Raw genomic sequence first — 23,212 nt, forward strand, 5'->3', positions numbered from 1 at the left:
GGTACTCAAATCTTTTTTTTATACAAGGGGTGGGATTTTGAATCCAAAATTTTCATCAGACTATCAGGCTAGATACTCCAACGTACTATATGCCATATCTCTCTATATATATATATATACCATATATATATATATAATATATCATACATAAGATTTTCGTGTTTTTCTTCTAATTTTTTAATTTTATTTTTGATATTTGTAAAGGTCATCAATTATGCATTTTTGTATGTGAGAATAATAAAAAAATTACCAAGAAAATAAAACACACATTTATCAAGATTATTCTCGATTGATAAATGTTTTAGTCATAAAATAGATTTCACAAAAATAAATTTATAAATTAACATGACTTGATATGATATTATTAACTCCTAAAAATAGCGCAATAGGCCGGAATGGAAGAAATATTCATTCCCGGCCAGCTGAGACTATTCAGGTCTCGATCGGTATTGTTTGGAGCCCTTAGCGATGGTCTGATGCTGCTGTATAGTGTCAGTGCATACATACATGGTAGTGAATAATGAATAAATACAAAAAAATTAGGAGACAATGACACACAGATTTACATGATTCGGTGTAATGCCTACGTTTATAGGAGTTTGGAAATGAGATGATCTACTATAATATGATTGTTTTATAGTCTCTTATAGTTTCTCATCATCGTTGTATAATAGAGATCTAGTCATTGGAGTTCTTGTCGAGAGATTGAAAAAATCCAAGAAGTTGAAGTCGAAGAGCTCGAAGTCCCCCTGAAAGTCATATGGCAGTCTCATTTATCCTCTGCTCCTCTCTTGCTTTATGTCCCATTTTATCTTCTTTACGTCACATCCTCACTTTTTCTCCTGATATAATTTTCATTCCTCAACTCTTTGTCCCCTCCTTCTTTTTTTCTTTCTTCTCTTCTGATGAGACCTCCCACTTTAGATTGGGTTTAGAAAACCACTTTGGACTTGATATATTTTATCTATTTCAGATACATTAGATTGTAAATAGATATAACGTAACATATGAAATTATATCTATCATATCTATTTATAAATTTATTTTTATAAATTTTTTTTATAACTCAGCACTTATCTTCCTAATTTATACAATTGAGCAATCTAATTGATATATTTATAAGAGCTATTCTACTTACTTGATATATCATAGATATCCGTACAACTTTTTGAAAAAAAAAAAAAACTCAATAATTGTTTTAGTACTTAGCCTTTTCACTTTATGTACTTTTCTCTTAAGCTTTTTACCATATAGTGCTACTACTTTTAGTGTAATGAAGGCAAATCTTAATTATTGGCACATGGATTCAACTTCAACACCATTGTCTCAACAACTAATGGGTGAAGTATTTTGGACGATTCGGGCTTTGGTCAGGAAAATGGTGATTGTTAGTTGACTATAGAACTTCAACAACACTAACAATGTATACCTAAAAAGTAAATTGATTAGCTCACTCGAGTTTTTGTTGACTTCAAATATGCAAACAGAGAGAAAGAAAGATATCAAAGGAGAGTCTTCTTTGTAAACAATGAATGAGATCAAATAGATTTCTCATATTTTGTTTTTATTTATTTATTTATATATTTTGTCAATATAAAACTTAGACGTCGTTTCCTAGGGGGAGCACCGACTTAGTTAGAGTTGGATTCTCTTAAATCTGACTTCGACTCCGATTTATATAGGCTCCTATCCAATTCTGACTCTATCTTGTCGAAATGGAGTTGGATTTAAGCTTTCAACTTTGAGCTTCTTTTTTTTAGTTGCATAATTAGCCCATTTAAAAAAGGATTTTTGTGGGCTTTCAAATTTCAAAATTTTCAAAAAATTAAAAACTAAAACTAAATCATTCGCTGCTAATTTACTTCTATACTAATATCTAACTTATTTTTATACTAGACTTATACTATAATGTCTAATTATATATTATCATACTATAGTATTACATATTATATTTTTAGTGTTTAATTAAATGTTATTATACTATAACATTACATGCTATTATATTATACTAGTGTCTAACTTATTTATAACTTATTTCTACACTATACTTATTTCTAGTTTTAATTACATGTTATTATACTATAGTATTGCATGTTATTATATTATATTAATGTCTAACTTATTTATAATGTCTAGTTACATATTATTATACTTCGATAAATTGGTATTATGTGTTATTAACTTGTTATAATAGATTTATTAGTTATTTCTATACTAGTGTCTAATTTATTTCTATACAAGACGTATACTATAGTGTCTAATTACATGTTATTATACTTTAGTAAATTAGTATATGTATTATTAACTTATTAAACTAGACTTATTTAAATACTAGTGTCTAACTTATTTCTATACTTGATTATGTATGGTAGTAATAATATAATATTTATATATACCAAACTATCATTAGTTTATTTATATTATAGTATAAGAATATTATTTTATAATAATTAACTCATTTTAGTATATTATTAAATTTAACTATATAGGTTCTAGTTATATAGCTATATAATTATACTAGTATATATGATAAAAGAAATCCGACTCCGTCAAGTTAAATTTTTAAATTTTTGCTCAACCCTATCGAGTTCGACCCAAGTTTCCAAGCATGACTTAGGTGGTCAAGTTTCTTAGATTCTTGATTTTTATTTTCTAAGCATGTTTGACGTGGCACTCCATGATCGGTGTTTATGTGGTGTATTTAATAGACTTCGAACAAGATTGAAATTACAATGATAAATAAATTCAAAATTAAAATGTAAAAATTAATATTTAAAGAAAAATAAATGATATTTACAGTCATAAAATATGTAAATGTCGCGCATTTCAATAATAGACTCAAATATTTTCTAAAATAAATACACGAAATTTGTACAATAAGTGAATGCATGTAAAATTACTCTTATAAGAAAACAAATTCTATCAGCTATTGATACATACTAAAGCTATAGAAAAAAGGCGAAGTCTCTCTCTCTCTCTCTAAAAACCTCCACATCTGATTTTCGTCGTCGTCGACCTCGGCTTCCTTCTCCTTCCCCCTCTCATTCCCTCATTTTTCCATCTATCCACTTTGTCTATCAAGATAGTGCTCTTTTATTAGTTTATTTTGTTTCATTCAAAGTCGAAAAAGACAGATGTATAGTTTTTCGGCAACTCTTAAGAGACAAGCATAACACAAGAAGACTCACAGGCCGTAAATTGTTAGGAGGATAGTGGCGATTTTACGAAAATCACAGCGTGTGGTCTTCACGTGTCACCCCTTCTAGCAGCTTTTCTTTACATACTCGCCAGATCACCAGACTCGCCACCATCAGATCTTTCAGATATGATTTTTGTGGCTGAAAAGAGACAATCGTGTTACCTTCACGCGCCATCACATATTCTGAACTCTAACGAAGTTGGTCCAAACTGTAATCCGTCTTTTTTCACATCTATCTTCCTGTTTTCCTTATTGTTTAGTAAAAAAAGAAAGGAAAAAAAACCAGTTTCTTGGACGTTTGTCTATAGAGATTGAGTCATCTATTTCTATGAATGATGGAGGTTGAGTCTCTTTTTAGATAGAGTGCTGTCTCTTAAAACTTTTTTTATAAAGAGTATCAGCAGTAGTAAAGACCATACCAGTTACAAAAAGAAATAGTGTACTGGTAGAATTCCAAATGTATTAATTGATTTATGAGGTAATGGTTAATACGAGAATATTTCTGTATATATCTTATCATGGATATAAATTTCTCTTATTATTAATGAATGATACAGGTTCTCTTAAAAAAAAAAAAAATCATAGGCTATTTTTATTTCTCAAATGAACTCATGGCTAAATGGGATTATCCGGAAAGAATGGAAAGTCCTTTTTGTATGGGCGTGGGTTAGTATCCTGGTCAAGCCTTTTTATAAGAGAAAGTGGTACAAAAGGCCCATCAAGCTCACCACACTGCTAATGGGCCTGAAACACATTCGCCTTAGCAGTGACTGATTTGCTATAGCAACAGCATTTCAAAACCGTCGCAGTGTGTCGATTAGCATTCAAAGTTAAATAAGATAGAGTGGAGTGACGCCAAAGAAATAAGAGTTTTGCTACGCAAGTTTGTTTGTGGACTAATCTATGTATTAATATTATTGTTTTTATATTTTAAATTCAAATTAATACTATTTTTAATAAAATCTACTTTCTGACCAATCATATTAAATAAATATACATATTAGTACGCAGAATCGTTTAAAATTAAATTTTTTCAAAAAACAAAAGGGTTAAAAGAACACCAATTTGCAAAATTAAACATGCTAGCAAGAGCATCTTGACAACTCTAACTAATAATTGACATTTATTACAATTTGGAGATTATAGAAAATGATAGAGTAGGTAGACTCAAACTTATTTAAGCGAGAAATAATATTTATGGTATATAAATTTTACATATAAATTTTTTTAAAAGAAGTGGATAAATTTAAAATTTACATGAAAAAAATATTTTATTAATAGACGAATTTAAAAAAAAAATACAAAAAACTTACACACTATGATTATATTAGGTATCTAACATTACTCTATTTAATTAATGTTACTCGTATACAACATTTAATACAATATTTGATAGAGTGGAGTCTACATATTGGATGCATCTATTTTTGAATGGTAAAAGGTATTTAGATAAAAGATATAGTAAAAAAAACTCGTCCAATTGAAACACGTTTATGGTACGAAAATAATCTTATAACCATTCTGGTAAAGATGATTCAACATCTGTACTATGGATTGGCAAAATTCAGTTAGTCGTGATCGGAGATGATGCATTGCGGATTGATATTCATCACATGTTTCTTTTGTTTTTTCCCCTAATTTTCACGGAGTATCCATGAGATTCTTTAACGAAAAAGATAAAGCACAGCTGTTGGGGAAAATATTCAATGTGAACGGATGAAATTCCTTTATTGCGGCGACACAAGTGGAGATCAAGACAAGGCTACATCATCTCGTACAGCCGAATCAAAATTCAGTTCTGATTTAAAAATCAACGTTTTGACCTTTTCCTTAATCAAATTGCGGGTGAAATCTGTCTGCATGTGTGTCCCTTTATAATCTAATGATGATGAATAATCTATAATATTATTCATAAAAAATAATAATAAAATATTAAATAATAATAAATATTAGTAAAAAAATATATGATAAATAATAATAAATAATAATAAAACATTATGAACTTTTAACCCTAGCAATTATGCGTAGAATTGTGACTTTTGAGATGAACAAGTTACAATTTAATTAGGCAACAAAAACTGACCAATTATTTGAGACAGGCATTAATCCTCTATATACAATTCCTTTCCAAAAAATCACTTCATTCAATGGACTTAATTTGATTGAACCAATAATTAAAAAGACTCATATTTTATAGGATTATTTCATTATTAAAATACAGATAATTCTTATCTATAAAGATGAGCCAAAAATCATTTGGATGACAAATCAACTGTCAACTTTGGAATAATGGCTCATCCCAAAAAAATAAAAAGATTTATGTTTGGATTCGAAGATGACTTGAGATGACTTGAGATGAGTTGAGATGGATTGTGAATAGTAATGAGATGAGTTGTGAATAGTAGTGAGATTTGTGAGTTAAAGTTGCTGAATAGTAATGAATAGTAGTGAGATGAGTTGAGATGAGCTGAGATGTCCTACGAATCCAAACGTGTGGTCGCAGAACATGTTAACATTTTTTTGTTTTTTTATTTTTTTCCAGTCATTTGGGTCCACACGACTTGGAAAATAATGCATTACGTGGGACGTATTGTAGTGTACGAATGACAAGGCTTTGAATATTCTAAAAAAGATTCCATATTTAATAAAATCAAATAGTCATTTTTAGAATCAAAATACAAACAACATTGGAAAAATTAGAGAGTTTTAAAAATTAAGATTATATCAATTACAAAGAAATTTATGTATTGATAGATAATTAGCTTGTAATTTAAATTTTTTTCTGCATGTATTAGTGATAGTTATAATTTCTCTTTCATAAATAAATACAATCTATTTCACATTAAAAAAATAAAAATAAAAATAAAAACTCTGCCCTTGAAGTAAAATACAAACTCCACCCTACATACAATATATTTATATTATTATTTTTATAAAGGCCAGCCGCCAGACATACCCTTCCCACTAAAACTAGTACTCCCCACATCCACATTCACCTTCACCCTCGTCCTCCCTTCCTCTTTGCTCTGTAGCATTCAATGGGTACACTGGATATACAAACGCCCTCCAAATCCACGGACCCAGAAAAGCACATCCCCTCAGGTGGTGAACATGCCGACGAGGAGGAGCTCTCTCCCATCGAAGAAGTCCGGCTAACCGTGGCCAACACCGACGACCCTACCCTCCCCATATGGACCTTCCGGATGTGGTTCCTGGGCTTACTCTCGTGTGCCCTCCTTTCCTTCCTCAATCAATTCTTCGCTTACCGGACCGAGCCCCTCATCATAACCCAGATCACCGTCCAAGTGGCCACTCTCCCCATCGGTCGTTTCATGGCTTCCGTCCTCCCGAAGACCAAGTTCCGGATACCCGGTTTCGGATCTCGGACGTTCTCGGTCAACCCGGGTCCGTTCAACATGAAGGAGCACGTCCTCATTTCAATCTTTGCTAATGCTGGGAGTGCATTTGGATCTGGGTCTGCATACGCTGTTGGTATTGTTACCATAATCAAAGCCTTCTACCACCGCAACATCTCGTTTGTTGCTGGCTGGCTTCTTATTACCACTACGCAGGTGAGATTCAGATGACGGAACTTTCAATATTTTTGTTTGTATTATTGCTGGGAATACACAGTCCGAGGCTCTGAAATTATTAGAAACAAACAATTCCGTTACTTTTTAGAAGCAAAAGTTGTTTGTTCTTTGTATCATTTATATATATATATATATATAAATAAAAGAAGTAAGAAACGACAGTGTGAAAAAGGCTTGGTAATGAATATCTTTGATTGCTCGCAGCTTGCAGCCCTTTTCTTAAGTACTTGTATGTCTGGAAGCCATTGAATCGGACTGTATTGATTACATGCATGGGTGATTGTTAGGTTTCCAAGCTCTCATGCATCTTGTTTGGTTGATTTTAATACAATCTTAGATTGGAAAAAGAAACTTCAAACCGTCAATTATTTTTCTTTTCTTTTCTCTTATTTTTTTTGGGGGAAGATTCCCATCAATTTTTCAGTTGAAAGTCGGTATGGGTGTGAAAGGAGTATTGTAGATTTAAGATCATGGATAGTAACTTGGAGGATGGTTGCCTGCAGGTGTTGGGATACGGCTGGGCAGGGCTATTGAGGAAGTATGTGGTGGAGCCGGCACATATGTGGTGGCCCGGCACCCTCGTTCAGGTTTCACTTTTCCGGTAAGTTAAATTAATAAATAAATAAATAAAAGGATTTCAGATTCATATTATAATCGATCTACGGTATAAACTCACTTATCTCAACTCGAATGCAGCTCAAATTGTTATTTAGATAATAAAAAAAAATTGGAAAATAAACTGCACTTATAGCTTGGTTGAGGAACCAAACGGAGTAATCTTGTACAATTATTTATCACGTCGCCATTCAATATTTTTCTTTCTTTTTGGTTTTTTTTTTAATTGTTTTTTGGGTCTTTATTCTCAAGATTCTTTTCTATGTTTTTGGTCTCCGCTGCCCAAAAGATGATGAAACTGAAAGCAAGCACTAATTTTTTTTTTTGAAAGAGAAAGCAAGCACTAATTGCATAAGCAAGCAAGCACTAGTTATAATATAGTACACGTGTCACTTTTTGGCTGGGTTTCAAAACTATTCATTTTGACATTTAAAACGAAATCTATAATTAAGACCTGAGAGGAAGTGAAAAATTTAAGAGTTGTAAATTAGGTGGGACCCAATTGTGGATTCACTGGTGGATGTGGGTGTGATCATCCCACCTCACTGTCCCGGGCCACTCATTTCTAAGCAATTCTATTTATTGAATTTATCTTTAAGAGTAGAAAAGATTTTTATTGAAATATGAGTTTATAAAGATATAAATTCATTGAATATCTTAATTTTTGGCTATAAACCATACATTTATTTGCTCTCTTCCCTTCAAAAATTAAGGGGAGAACTAATTATTTTTCTCTAGCAATTCCAATTGACTTGGAAACTATCTATTTTGTACTTTTCTCAAACAATTCCAATTGACTTGGATACTATCTATTTTGTTCAATTGGATACTATCTATTTTGTACTTTTCTCTAGCAATTCCAATTGACTTGGATACTATCTATTTGTACTATTCTCTAAACTTATTTTAATCGTTTTAGGTTGCGTTTAGATGTTGAAATGAGTTGAGTTGAGATAATAAAATATTGTTAGAATATTATTTATTATTATTATTATTTTGAGATTTGAAAAAATTAAATTATTTATTATATTTTGTATTGAGATTTGAAAAAGTTGTTGAGATGAGTTGAGAGAAATTTTAATTTCAAACGTACCCTTAGTCTACAACTCATTATGGTTAATTGTATTTTCCAACTAAAAAGATGTCGCACCCATCTCGTGTAGTGGGACCCAACACTATAACCATGTGGTGCTATTTCAACAACCACACAAGAAAGTCTTCTTTCGTACTGTCATTTAATTGAATAATGTTTCGTACAGTTTAGAGCGTTGTATAATTATTTCAAAAATAACTTAAAATTTCTTATTAATTTTTTTTATATAAATTCTGTATTTTTTTTTTAAAATTACGTTACGCTTAGAGGAGATGTTTAGATTTGAAGATGACTTGAGATGATTTGAGATGAGTTAAGATGAATTGTAAATAGTAATGAGATGAATTGTAAATAGTAGTGAGATTTGTGAGTTAAAGTTACTGAATAGTAATAAATAATAGTGAGATGAATTGAGATGACTTGCGAATCCAAACGTCTCCATAATCTACGATGGTAAATATCATTTATTCATTTAATGAAACCGTCACCGTTGGAAGGAAATAAATTCCAAAACCGTGTTTATTTTTTACGAAGATTCTCGCAGCTACGTTAGTAGGTTGGTGACCACAAAAACTTCGGTGAGTATGTCTCTGCCTCGCTGATAACATGAAAACGAAAGTGAAAGAGACCCGAATAACTTATTGTCAAGGCAACTCAAAAGACTTCCTAAACAAACAAGGCGACTTCTGTGATATGGGCCATGTGCTGTGTTCAGAATCTAAAAGCTGATGCTGCTGCTGAAAGGAATGGGAATGTCAAAGTTCAAGTTACTAAATGCAGCGTGTCAAGGACTCAAGTAGATGCCAATCTGTGCATGTGAAATAACGTGCAACTTGTCTGCTGTAGAAGGCTAGAGGTCAACATGATTGTCAATTGCCCGGGGGGATGACTTGTACAAGCAGTACTCTAGTAAAACCGTCAAATTGCAAAAAAATATGTTAGGACTTGCTGATAATGATGCTATAGTAGCAGCAGCAAAAGAAGGATGATCAGTAACAATGTCAACTGTCAGCTGTAGACTTGCATGTTGTATCCATTTCACAGGTTAATTCTCGAGTAGTGTAGCATGCCAAAAAGTGTGAGACTCTAGTGAGGCAGTGTCATTAAAACCTAAAGATGCACATATGGGCAAAGGTCTCTAGGCATAAAAAAAAAAAAAAAAAAAAAAACTCTTTTAATCCTTGATATAAACTTCATCTGCATAAAATTCTGACCTATACATTTGCAGGGCTTTGCATGAACATGAGAATGAGCGCATGTCACGGGCAAAGTTCTTCGTGATTGCATTAATCTGCAGTTTCTCATGGTACCTGGTCCCAGGGTACCTCTTCTCAACACTCACAAACATATCATGGGTCTGCTGGGTATTCTCCAAGTCAGTTACAGCCCAGCAGCTCGGTTCTGGCATGCGAGGACTTGGACTTGGAGCTCTGACACTTGACTGGTCTGCTGTGGCATCTTTCTTGTTCAGCCCCCTCATCAGCCCTTTTTTCTCCATCGTCAACATTTTTGCAGGCTACGTATTGATAGTTTACATTGCAATCCCAACAGCATACTGGGCATTTGACATGTACAATGCAAGTAGATTTCCTATTTTCTCGTCACACTTGTTTACAGCCCAAGGTCAAAAATACAACATATCAGGTATTGTAAATGACAAGTTTGAGCTAGATCTAGCAAAGTATCAGGAGCAAGGACGGATTCACTTGAGCATGTTTTTTGCTCTCACCTATGGCTTTGGATTTGCCACAATCGCATCCACCCTCACACATGTGGCATTTTTCTATGGCAGGTATATTCCCAATCAATTCTCAGGTGGTTAGATGTGAGATCTTTTCATTGTTTCAAGAAACAGTAAGAATTGTACTTGTTAAGTTGAAGAAATAATTCTGTGGTCTGTCTGTATCATTAATTTACCAAAAACAGAATACCTACAAGATTTGAAAGTATTTTGCCTTCAATGTGCCAGATTTATTCCTCATCACAACAAGGTTTATTCTTTCTCAACGTGGCTTTAAAATTTGAACACTATACGTTCTTTGGAAAATGAGCCAAGACGTTAAACAATACTCACAACTTCTAAAAAATTCCTGTTTATCCTATTCTCGGGAGTGCCCTTTCTGTATGCATGTGTATAAATGTCTGTATGTATGTATAGATACACTTAAAGATTCACATAATCCAGATAGATAAGACCCTTTTCAAAGGAATCAAGAACACAAACACCCTTCTCTCCCAAAAAGCTTGTAAGGTTATGAATTTTGTATAATTATATTTGTGAAGTCTCATGTTGTATAAAACAAAATATGTACAGGGAAATTTATGAGCGGTATCATGCTTCTTACAAGGGCAAGGAGGACATCCATACCAAATTGATGAGGAGATACAAGGACATACCTACCTGGTGGTTCTACATTCTGCTTGGTGTGACACTTGCAGTTTCCTTATTACTCTGCATATTTTTAAACAATCAGGTTCAGATGCCATGGTGGGGACTCCTCTTTGCTGCAGTCATGGCCTTTATTTTCACTCTTCCAATCAGCATCATAACTGCCACAACAAACCAGGTTATTGGGAGAATACATTTTTCTACTTCTTTTGCTCATCTTGCGGCAAGAGATCTATATATCTTAAGTAATCGAAATTACCATTAATGGGTTATCTCAACTGTGTCATGCAAGCTGTGTCATGCCAAACTTACTTTTTCATACATCACATAAGACTCATGAACCTCTACTAGGTTTAATAATATAAGGATACAATTTAACATACTTCAAAGAAACTAGCTATTATATTAAATCAGCTCCACTCAGATAGAACTACCATATCACATCACTATAATTAATGATTTTGCTTGTTTCATCATCATTTTCTCTAATTCAGACATTAATATAAGCACATTTTTCATTTCCATAATTGTATAAAAGTTGCTATTTTTCAATTAACAATCTAATGTTCGATATACAGACACCAGGGCTAAACATTATCACGGAGTATGCAATGGGTCTAATATACCCCGGAAGACCAATAGCCAATGTTTGCTTCAAAACCTATGGATACATGAGCATGGCTCAGGCTGTCTCTTTCCTCAGTGATTTTAAGCTGGGACACTACATGAAGATTCCTCCAAGATCAATGTTCTTAGTTCAGGTACAATTTTCTTTCCTACAATCAACAAATCAAAAGAAACGAACATAAGTTACGACATTGATTTACCATTGTTCAGACAGTAGATCTTCTTAATACTTGAGTAAGGTACAAATTGCTTGATAATTCGCATGGAGAAGCAAAGCATATTAGATTTGTATAGGAAAGTTTTTCACCTAATTTCATGCCCTTAGAACGACAATTTAAATTATCTTTAAACTTCCCAATTTCTTCAAGCTATTTTTTTTCTCATTTTTTCTACAACATTATTGATAAGTTTTTCCACTGCTGCATTGATGCATGTCTATTACTAGTTCATAGGAACAATTCTGGCTGGAACCATCAACCTTGCGGTGGCAATGTGGTTGCTAGACTCCATAAAGAACATATGCCAGGATGATCTTCTTCCCGCTGACAGTCCCTGGACATGCCCTGGAGACCGAGTCTTCTTTGATGCATCCGTAATATGGGGTCTGGTAGGACCAAAGCGGATCTTCGGGACACTTGGAAACTATGGGATGATGAATTGGTTCTTCCTTGGAGGTGCAATAGGGCCATTTATTGTTTGGCTGTTGCACAAGGCATTTCCCAAGCAAAATTGGATTCCTCTCATTAACCTTCCAGTCCTTCTTGGAGCAACTGGAATGATGCCACCAGCAACACCATTGAACTACAATGCATGGATTCTTGTCGGAACAATTTTCAACTTTTTCATCTTCCGTTACAGAAAGCAGTGGTGGCAGAGGTACAATTACATTCTTTCAGCAGCATTGGATGCTGGCGTGGCTTTCATGGGAGTGCTATTGTACTTTTCAGTGGGCATGGAAGAGAAAGGTTTGACCTGGTGGGGTACTGATGGTGAACATTGTCCATTAGCAACATGTCCAACAGCCAAGGGCATAGCTGTTGATGGTTGTCCAGTGAACTAACTTGAATGCTTCTGTCATACAAGATTTTCGCTTCTAATGTTGTGCAACATATACAAGTAGGAATTACTATGATCGTGGGATTTTAAATTTGGACTAGATAAATGGTGGCGATGTTATGCATTATAGAAGTCATAATATTTTGTGCAAATTAACCTTTTGAGTTTATGTGCATATTGATGTGTGTATCTTTTGATTTAGCCCTTAGCAGCAATAAACCCTTTTTTTTTTTTTAATACCTTAGCAGCAATAAACCTGACTCAACAGAAACTGCATCCAAGCAACATAGTCATGATTCAAAATCTCTATAGAGGAATTCCCATCATTAACATTGCATTATTATATTTTTTCTGATGATGTGGAAGCTCATCCAGGCAAAGGTTCTTTGGACCCACCCCATGAGTAAAATCCCAAGTAGATGACCCCACCCATCATCATGGGGATGGTTGCAATGACTATAAATGAGATTTTGCAAAAGTATGTGGAGTATCACTATAAACAAGTGCAAGTATGGCTAGATTAACATCATATATACAATGAAAATATTGGAAAAATAAAGCATCCTTGTTATGAAGAACTTTTCTTATACAATGGGAGATATGATATATACATTTTTTTATAAGAAGAATTTATTAATCCACATAATTAGGCATAATCCAAGTACATATGAAGTATACAAGAGAACAACTCCTAATTACAAGCTAAGTGCTGGGGAGATACAGTATAAAATACAGCACATGTCAGAGCATTAGCATATTGGATTGACCATCCCATTCTTCAAATTTTGACTAATATGTAACTTTTTCACTCTTAGCTAATCATTCAAAACTTGAAAGCTACATTGAATTAGTCATCATACTCTATAATAATAAAATATTATTATTTATTATTTTTTAATTTTTTAATATTTTTTTTCGTAACCTCCAACAATCATATTCATTTTCATTTTCACAATCCAATAAACAAAGGAATATTATTATATACATGAAATGCTTTAAGGAAAAATGAGAACAATATGAAGAACAATTTATACTATATCAATATCCAAATATAAAAGTTTCATCACTGTCCACTATACAACATTCATATATAGTTACTGCCCACATTCACAAACACTCATATTTGTGACCCAAAATAACAAAAAACCACAAAATAGCATAGGCTCCAACCCCAAAACAAATCAACCACAAAATAAAAACAACCCCAAATCATTACACCAACAAAAGACTACACATCTTCAAAAGGTTGAGATAGAGATGGAGATGAAAATCGCTTCCTTGATTTCTCGAAAACCTCTTTTTGAAGATTCAAGAAATACTCTTGCTGCATTCCATTCATGCCAGCAAGATCCATCTTCATTATCTCCATATCGATCTTCATTTTCTCCGTATCATAACAGTGCTACTGAAACAACAGCCACAATCTCAAGTATTCACACATATTCACACATAATCTCATGCAAGCAGATCTAATATTGCATTGCTTAAAGACAATACTTCCTTCAAAAAATTTCATTTTGTATTGAGATGAATGGAGCATATCTGAAAAAGTTACCCAACATTACAAGTGCTACCTATTTCACATCATGAGAATAGTTCATGTTTCACCATGAATATTACAGGAGCATATCTGAATGTTTTCATTATGCTTTTAAATTCTTACCTATTGAGAATAACCCAAAAAATTAAAGGAAAACTTCTTGCTCCTAACTATATAGATTTAAACAATTCTTGAAACTTTGTTACCAGAATGGCATGTCTTGAAACTTTGTTACCAGAAGCAGTATTCACACAATTCTGTTTATTTAGATTTAAAAGTAGGTATTGTTCACCAAAAAAATTAAATATAGTCGAGTTATTTTTATTCAAAGAGTAGGATTAGCTTTTATCCTTCAATTGGAGTCTGCTTGCAATCCAAATCATGGTAACCTCTAATTACATGGCTGATGGTAATCTGAACTTCTTCAAGTTATACAAATATGCAATATCTGTAATATGCAATCCAAAAGCACTTTTTCCCCCAACTTTTTTCTTCTACTTTTCAGAGTAATGAGGAATGATGCACCATCTCCAATTTACAGAGCATTCTTCAAGTTATACAAACTAACACACGAAAATGAAATTTACAGCAGTTTCCAGAGCAAACACCAACACTAACAGCAGTTTACAGAAGCCAATGAAATTTTAATAACTTGTATACAAGCAGCAAAACTAGGAAACATAAATGAAATTGAGCCCTATCGTGTTAAAATCAAAACTAAAAATTGAAAAACTCTTGCTGAAAACAAAATCAAACCCAAACAACATCAACAAAATCAAACCCAAACAATAAAATCAAGAGTAAAATCAAGGCTAGGGTTTCGAATTTTACCGTGTTATTGCTTGTTGTGCTGGAAAGAAGCTGCCGCGGTGCCGTGCTGGAGAGAATAGTCGCGGGAGAGAAAGATGGAAGCTTTTTTAGCCGCAGGAGAGAAAGAGGGAAGAAGAAGAGAAAAAAAACTAGAAGAAGAGAAAGAAGGAAGAGATGCGGGAGAGGGAAGAAGATAAATAAGAGGAAAAAAAAAACTAGAAGAAGAGAAAATCAGGAAGAGATGGCGGGAAAGGGAAGAAGAAGAGAAAAAAAAAACTAGAAGAATCCAAAGAAGGAAGAGACGCGAGAGAGAAGGATGGAAGAAGAGAAGAAAGAAGAGACGCAGGAGAGAAAGAGGGAAGAAGAAGAGAGAAAGAAATCGCGGGAGAGAGGAGCCGAAATTAATAAACGATACATTTAGACTTCATACAGTACTTTTCATCTTTGAAAAAAAAGGATGAAATTACTGTAGATAAAGTTTTAAATGAAAAGGGTTTGGCTAAACCAATGTGGGCCAACTATTGATAAAATTAGTTAAATTTGAAGATGAAATGTTGTTTGAAGAAGCCGATGAGGATGCTCTCAAGATAGCAATTTCCTTTCTTTTCTTTTGGTCATGAATATGCATGTCATATCAGAGGTGCAAGTGATCACACATTATGAGCTACAAATTCAAACCATTCCCTGTTAAAACTTTTTCCAGAGACTCATAATCATGATGCACATTGACGAAATGAAGAGCCCAGACACCAGTGGATTCCTTGACATAAAAAACTGCTTTCTAAGCATGCTTTTCTGTGTGACGATGAACTGAAATTCTCTATATTAGAACTTTTTATTGGACTATCATTGAATTCTTACAGTGTAGAGGTGTTTCGTATATCATAGAACTGGGTCAATTGTGACCGGTGTAATCTGTTTTAATTGTTTTTTTTTTAAGAAACAACTTTATTGATCAAAGAATTAGGCAAAGCATGATAACTGTTTTAATGTTCTCGATTGCATTCGCACACCAAAAAAAATGTTTGCGATCCGATAATTTTTTTGGTTCAGAGTACTGGTCCTAAATTCGATACTTTTAAATTGAAAATTGGAGTACAGATTAGAAGGATAGTTTTTCACACCTTGATATGCTCATGACGAGTTCACGAAAGCCACTGGTTATACTCATCCATCCGAATAATGAAGGAGCTAGAACTTGGGGAACCTCCTCCACCGTATGCCTTCATGTCCCAAGATGTGGACTCAATAATTTAGCCCAAAAAATTTCTACTTAAGAAAGTAATACAAGATATTAAAAATACGGTTTAGTTAACAATGATGCAAACTGATGCAAACCTTTGCAACTTCAGAGGTATCAATGTCATTGTCAGTACTCCTCAAGCACATCTTAAGATTCTTTCGTTGCATGTAAACAACAGCTCCTATAGGCCTGACACCATCAACAGTGGAAGACCAAGACAAATTACAATCAACTATCAATGACTTCATGATTCTAATACCACAATGGAAAAAATAGTAGTTTAGAAATGAGATAAAATTTAATATATAAAATAATTTTTTTATATTAAACTAAAACTATTTAGAATTGACTAAACTAAAACTATTAGTTTAGAAATGACTAAACTAAAATTATTTCAATGAAAACTGGACTTTTTTACCATTTCCTGACCAGCATATAATTCATAGGAAAATATTATCTTAGCCCCAAACTCCCTAGCTATGTGATTGATGGCATGAACAAGGACTTTTCAGTGATACGAATCTACAAGAATACGGAAATTGAGTTACACCTTCTCTTAAAAAAATTACCTTAGACCAGCTGCAGCACTTTTTACGCTAAGTTGCTTGCCAATTTCATCAATTAAGTTCGAATTCTGATCCACTTTAACTCCCTAAAAGTACAATGAGGAAATAAAAGCTCACTTAAGATGCTATGGGGAAAAGTACCACATCTTTTCATACAAAATTACAATGATTCAAAAAATTGTTCCATGACAATATGGTCGAGAAAATGGCCTTGAAACTCCCATACCAGAAATAAAGCCTACCATATAGGAGTAGGAGCAGACCAAATAAAAGTAGGACATATATTATAGAATGAGAATCTGTTGAGTTATCATTACCAGACACACTCCGTATAATCCCCTGCCCAATCGAACTTTGAAAATATTAGCCAGCGATTTATGTGCAGCGGTGTGGAGAGAGGAAATATAGGAATTTCCCTTAGTAATTAGATCATTGGAACTTAACTCCAGTAACTGCCACAGAAATGATCCAAACCAGGTTAAAGAGGCTTAAACTATGAAACCAAAATGAGATGTCAAAAATAGAAATGAAGGGGCAAACAAAGAACGGGTTCCAACTTCAAAACACACTAAACCCAGTAGTAATAGAATAGGCCAAACTCATAGCTGTTCAAGGTCAAAATTTGGAAAATATCACTTTGAGCAATTTGAATCTAGAGATGATGCATCAATACTAATTTGAATAGATGTCCATCTGACTATTTATCAGGTAAACAATCACTTTTAAACCGTCGCTATGTGCCTACAAACACATTTCGATTCAGGTGAACTTAAATGTACTTTTACTTAAATAAAATGCTTACACAGACATTTTTTTATTGGCACCGAATGTCTGGGAATAACATCCGGACTAATCTCGAGGGTGCCCAGGCCCTCGGCAAGAAGTTTTCCACAAGTGTACATCGAATAATTCAAAGAAAAAATCCCGCAGTCCGATAGCCCCTAGAGATTGTTTGCACCCAATGGGATTCAAACCTTAGACCTGGAGAGAGTATACCTCCAAGACCAAGGCCTTTGCCACTTGAGCCAACCCCTAGGGGTTTACACAGACATACAAACATGAATGAGTACATGGTTCGTATATATAGGATTCAAATATATATATATTTTTTTTCCATTAGACATTTACTCTGGATTCCAGCAGAAGCTGAATTCAGCATACAAGAAGCAGCAAACACTAACAGAAAGTGCCAAATAAAAAAATTAACTTGAACTAGGGAGTGTGAGAAATAATATAGAAATAGAATTTCAGAAATAAAAGAAAAAGCATCAGACTTTGAAATTCCAAACCTGTTCATACACGTATGGATTAGTGATGCAGTTCAACCTTGAGCGCCATTCCCTAAGTCCAATATTAAATGCCCTAATATCTGCTAAGCTCCATCGGCGAAGATCTCCATCCTCAATAAGCTTGAGAATTATTTCCACGCGATCCTGGTCTTTTGGGTCTAACAAACTTGCAACCAACCCCTTATTCCAAAAAGGAATGAAAAAAGAAGAATACCTTCATGTTTCAGTTATCCTGAACGTAAGGTGCTAGGAACTAAAGAACAGAGGATAATAATCTCATTTCTACTTACATTAGTAAATCTCATATCTGTAAGTTTATCAGAAAAGTAATCATACACAGCACGAGAGCTACTCTTCTCAAAATCTATATGAAATGTGAGGTTATCAGGATGATCTTCAGCAGGGGGAATCTGCGCAAGTACTGATTTTCGGTGATCAAAACCTATGATCCTAATTGGATCAACAAAAAAAAAAAAGTTACACCTTGCATAGTCGACCAAGTTGAAAAGAAAATAAAACAAAACCATTGGCCAGTTAAGATGAATACTTGAAGATAATTTTTTAAATAAACAGATACTTGAAAATAAACTGACGACCGGACATACAAACTTAGCTTACTCGCATGATGACCGCTGTGCAAGTTTCATGGCAAATCCTTTTGGCCCAAGAAAGTCAAGCAGATAGCATCTCTTAAGCCCCTCTATGTATAAATCTTCAACCCTAAAATAGAAAAAAAAAAATATTAAATCACTAATTTAAGGATCTGTTTGGTTCCTTGAAGAAACTGAAAAACCAAAGGACTACAAAAATTTAATATTGTAATCTTCTTTTTATCCCAACTAAGTTAAAGGTTGATCTCAGCCGAGCCCAATGCAAGAAACGAGTCTTAGCTGAGCAATCAATCTCTCACAAACTTAACTATAGAATCCAAAACTACATACAAAGCTTCATTTTGAGGCATAGAGTGTTTGAATATGAATAGGGGCGAGCAAATGCAAGCAAGAAAAGCATATTATACCGAATACGATCGGTCTGTTAGATGAATACAATTTCCTTTTACTTTCATTTATTTTCTTTCCATTTCGTTTCTCGGACATTCTCGACATCCAAAGCAAGCCCCCAATAAGCACAAAACGTAAACCAAGAATTTCAATAGCTAGGAGTGCACTCAAAGCCTTTTCTTTCTACACGTCCAAATATCCGTGCGGGTAGAGAGAGAGAGAGAGAGAGAGAGAGAGAGTGCACCAGAGAGGCTCAACGGAAGAGAAAGGCAAAATGAGGCAAGGGAGATTGAGGCGACAGTGGAAGAGGTGGGCGAAGAGAGCCGAGAAAGCTCCAGAGAAAGAGGGGTAGTTGTATAGCACTAAGTTGGGGACTTTGTCTTCCGAAGCTTTGGATAGGGCCTCCAGTGCAGCGTCTGACCGGAAGCTCCGAGCTCCAGCTCTCAACGCAGAGAGAGGCCTCCATCTTCGGAGAAGGGCGTGAGTCATGGAGAAATTCCTTCGACACAACCGATGGAGAAGAAGAGAAATTGCCCGGTACCAGCTACTCGGCCAACGTCAACCCCTTAATTTTAAGGGCTTTATTCTCCAACACAGTGCGAGTTATCCTCTGGGCCTCCCCAGTGCGAGTGAATACGTAGAATTGTAAATGATATTTACTACACCCACCTGCCAATGCCATGGCCCATCACTGGCATTTCACTGATACAAAACAACAGGAGCGAAAACCGTTTCACATATACAAAACATAAATTTCAATTTTTTAAAATTATTTTCAAAGTCTTTCTAACTCTCTGAAAAAAAATAAAAAGGAAAAAATCTAAACCATTTCTCAAGAACTGAAAAAAACTTATAGATCACAATTTATCTTAAAAATTTAAATTGATAAAGTGAAATATTTAATTAAATGAGATAAAAATGTAAAATCAAGGTTCAAACTCAAGATCTCGGCTCAGATACCATGTAAAATCTTCATTTATCTTAAAAATTTAAACTGATAAAAAGATGTAAATTTTATTATTTATATTTTATTCTTAACATGGTGGTCACAATTACGCGTGAGTACGTAGTACTTAGCTAATTATCAGGCATTATGAGTCCTATATAGATCACATGATAAGTTGCAGCTGGTTACTCTGGTTATAGTAATCGCTGTCTATCATGTGGCTGGATTTGCTTATTAATTTGCAGGTTATATACGCTGGTTATATTAATTCCATGGATTTGCTTAATTTTCAGGTCCTATATATATATACATAACTTGCAGGTTACTGATCTGGCTAATTATACTCCATGGATTTGCTTAATTTGAAGTACGTACGCGTACGTGATCATGTTCTTCCAGCCTTTCTAGTTGTTAGTTTTGGATTCGCCTTGATCATGTTCTTTGATCTTCATAGATAGATCGATCGTTATTCTCAAGGTAAATTAAGAAAAAATATATAATGAATACATAACCCTAATAAAAATAAAATAAAATTTCATAAAACTAATATATGTGGTCGGGTCATAAATTAATCTTCCTCAATTAATTAATATTAATATCCATAATCTCCTTAATGACATAAATTAATATTTACGGACACTTATAATTGATGATCTCTAGAAATTTCTAATCAGCTCATGATGATCAGGCGTACTAAATTCGCTCCCGTGCCTGTTAAGTCTGGTCTTAGACACGCTCTAATTAAGCTATAAGCAGTACTATGTCTCTCCTGTAAAGATATCACATTAGTATTGAATTGATTATCTTATTCTTTAAATTTTAATTAATATGTAACTTTTTTACCTTTAGCTAATCATTCAAAATTTAAAGTCTACATTGGATTAGTCATCACACTCTCTATAATAATAAAATATTATTATTTTTTATTTTTTATATTTTTTAATTAATTTTTATTTTAATTTCATAATCTTTAATAACCTCCAACAAATCATATTTATTTTTTATTTTTACAATCCAACAATCTATAATATAATCATCTCAAAAAATACTTTTAGACTTGCTATAGTTCTTTTCATATTTGAAAAGAATAATAGATTTACTGTAACTTATAGTTTTGATGAAAATAATTTAGCTAATTCAATATGGAACAAATATAGATGATATTTATTAAATTTGAAGATGAAAAATTATTTGACTAATCTAATGCCAATGCTCTTATAAATAGACAACAAATGAATTCAATATATAACTCAATAGACAACATTATATATAATTATGACTAGTTATTTATTGTAAAAATGACTATTTTTATTGGAATGAGTCTGTTTTTGTTGCAAACAGTTATTATCGTCACAAATATTTATTTTTCTTGTAGTGAATTCTCACACAGGCATTATATATATATATATATTTATACAAGTAACTCGATCATAAAGCTAGCCGTATATGCTATGTCGACATACGTACCCGTACTACAAGAAAACTGTTTATTTATGGTCATTTAATTCTGGCGAAATGACTATTTATAATTAAAATGAGTATGTTTTAGTCACAAATAACCTTTTCACTGTAATTAAAGGGCCACAAAAGCCCATTTTTCTTATAGTGCCGATCAAGTTTCATAATATTCATTGCTTTCGCTGTGCTCCATTGCTTGGAGGCTCATCATGAGGTGAGCTCAGCTGGAGATCGATACCTGAATGGATTATGTAATTTCCGTTGCTAAGAATAATGTTGTGATCAGGAGGATGAGATCATGTACTTTTGTTAGCAACATTTGTTTCTCGATCATCTTCTACTCTCATGTAAACCTGAGAATTAACCAAATTTTATATAGCTTGTCTTAGCCGAAGAAAGAATATTCTTCATATTATATTTTTTTTTAAATGCTACATCCACCGAATGTGTCGACGTTGGTGGTCTTGACAATTTTTTTCATGTTTTTTTTAAGTGATTAATGAAGTATTTTTCAGTGATGTTGTGAATTTTTTCTAAATTGTTTAAGAATATAAAAAAAATGAATGAAAAAAATAATAAAAAACAAGTTTTATTCTTATCGGGACGGTCTCGTACGTGCTACATCCTCGGTGCATGGATGCAAGCACTGCTCTATATTTTAAACACAGGCACTGGTTTAGGCTTCAAGCATGGAAAGCCGACATATACTGACAAACAAGATGACTAGTCCACGAATACCTTCTTCTGTAACTCTTCATTTTCTTTCCGGAAGTGGTTGACCTTCTTATACAGTTCAACGTTTTCTTGATGAACCATATTTCCCTGCAATTGAATCGATGACAGTTAGGGTGATCATGATAAAGTACACATGCATGCAGGAATATCATGGAAACCCAGAGAAAATGATGAAATCCTCTATTTAAACCTTCCGGTTTAGTTCTTTTATTTCTTCAGTGAAGATTTGCTCCTGCAAGAGAACGAAGTATAAACTATTAATTATCATTAGGTGCATGGGATCTGGATTGTATTAATTTGGCTCAAATTTCATGTTCGTATATAGGGATAAGGATTTCATACCTTTTTCAATCGGATACCCTTTAAACTCATTTCCAGCGTGTTCTCCAGATTTTGTAGATCTTTGAGGTTCAAGCCAGAAAGTTCTTGGCCCATTAATTGCCTGCATATATCACACCAATTCAAGTATAGTGTGGCAAGTCATAGAGGCTTTTAGATTTGAACCAAATATATATAGATAATTAATGTTCTTAAGTGGTTGATCTTGTCAGGCTTTTTATAAGGGGAGTTGAAAATTGAACCTGCATAGACACCATGCATGGCATATGTGTCATGTGTGTGCATATTATATATATATATATGTATATATCGATATAATATGGCCCGACTATAATAAGCCACATGCATGCGTGTTACGTACGCATGCACGTAGAATCATCGGCTTTAGTATCTATAATAATTAGTTTCAGACGATTCATTAATTATATAATAAGTTTCAGGCTTAATTACCTGTTGCATTCTTGCACTTACAGCAGTTCTTGCCTCAAGCTTGTTGCCTCCTTTTGCCCAAACTAGGAGGTAGAAAGGATAAAATAAATAAATAAAAGGATGCCATATTATAGTGTGTGTGTTTAGAACTTATACCTAACTTTACTCATTCATCATAATATGCAAGTAATTGCATGCTTACGACGACGTCCATGCATACATACAGGAATACTACTCATGACCCCTCTTCAGTGAGTTGGAACGTCATTAAAGTGCAATTACAT

General features: G+C 33.5%; 2 protein-coding genes and 1 pseudogene across 6 annotated transcripts; 1 reads left to right on the forward strand and 2 right to left on the reverse strand.

Moving 5' to 3' along the window:
- The first annotated feature begins 6,131 nt into the window (after positions 1–6,131).
- On the forward strand, positions 6,132–12,773 carry LOC109010033 (oligopeptide transporter 4-like). The gene is made up of 6 exons (XM_035684516.1): positions 6,132–6,771; positions 7,296–7,393; positions 9,729–10,292; positions 10,815–11,067; positions 11,468–11,650; positions 11,962–12,773. The coding sequence occupies exons 1-6, from the start codon at positions 6,238–6,240 to the stop codon at positions 12,574–12,576; spliced, it is 2,247 nt and encodes a 748-aa protein (XP_035540409.1). The 5' UTR covers positions 6,132–6,237; the 3' UTR covers positions 12,577–12,773.
- An 805-nt stretch (positions 12,774–13,578) lies between these two features.
- On the reverse strand, positions 13,579–19,618 carry LOC109019156. 5 transcript variants are annotated; one of them, XR_002000711.2, is made up of 10 exons: positions 19,266–19,617; positions 18,639–18,740; positions 18,311–18,470; positions 18,021–18,200; positions 17,049–17,183; positions 16,735–16,817; positions 16,261–16,354; positions 16,047–16,145; positions 14,944–14,989; positions 13,579–13,974 (listed from the first exon to the last, which is right to left on the reverse strand). XR_002000711.2 is itself a non-coding variant. In XM_019001390.2 (9 exons), the coding sequence occupies exons 1-8, from the start codon at positions 19,508–19,510 to the stop codon at positions 16,068–16,070; spliced, it is 1,077 nt and encodes a 358-aa protein (XP_018856935.1). In that variant the 5' UTR covers positions 19,511–19,616; the 3' UTR covers positions 13,579–13,977; positions 16,047–16,067. The 5 variants fall into 5 exon arrangements, 2 of the variants coding, with proteins under 2 accessions (XP_018856935.1, XP_018856934.1); XR_002000710.2 differs by having other exon boundaries at positions 13,579–13,977; XM_019001390.2 differs by lacking the exon at positions 14,944–14,989 and having other exon boundaries at positions 13,579–13,977; positions 19,266–19,616.
- A 2,103-nt stretch (positions 19,619–21,721) lies between these two features.
- LOC109019154 lies at positions 21,722–23,167 on the reverse strand (annotated as a pseudogene).
- Positions 23,168–23,212: the final 45 nt, after the last annotated feature.

The sequence above is a fragment of the Juglans regia genome, chromosome 13 (genome assembly GCF_001411555.2).
Source record: "Juglans regia cultivar Chandler chromosome 13, Walnut 2.0, whole genome shotgun sequence".
In the NCBI taxonomy this organism is placed as follows: Eukaryota; Viridiplantae; Streptophyta; class Magnoliopsida; order Fagales; family Juglandaceae; genus Juglans; species Juglans regia.

Bases quoted from the DNA above. Each gene is read 5' to 3' on its own strand.
- LOC109010033 (XM_035684516.1), top strand. From the start codon at position 6,238: ATGGGTACACTGGATATACAAACGCCCTCCAAATCCACGGACCCAGAA. The intron at 10,293-10,814 runs GTATATTCCCAA...AAATATGTACAG, and splicing joins GTGGCATTTTTCTATGGCAG to GGAAATTTATGAGCGGTATC. The intron at 11,651-11,961 runs GTACAATTTTCT...GTCTATTACTAG, and splicing joins GATCAATGTTCTTAGTTCAG to TTCATAGGAACAATTCTGGC.
- LOC109019156 (XM_019001390.2), bottom strand. From the start codon at position 19,510: ATGACTCACGCCCTTCTCCGAAGATGGAGGCCTCTCTCTGCGTTGAGA. The intron at 18,471-18,638 runs GTAAGCTAAGTT...TGATCCAATTAG, and splicing joins GCACAGCGGTCATCATGCGA to GATCATAGGTTTTGATCACC. The intron at 16,355-16,734 runs GTAATTTTTTTA...TGATGGTGTCAG, and splicing joins AGTGCTGCAGCTGGTCTAAG to GCCTATAGGAGCTGTTGTTT.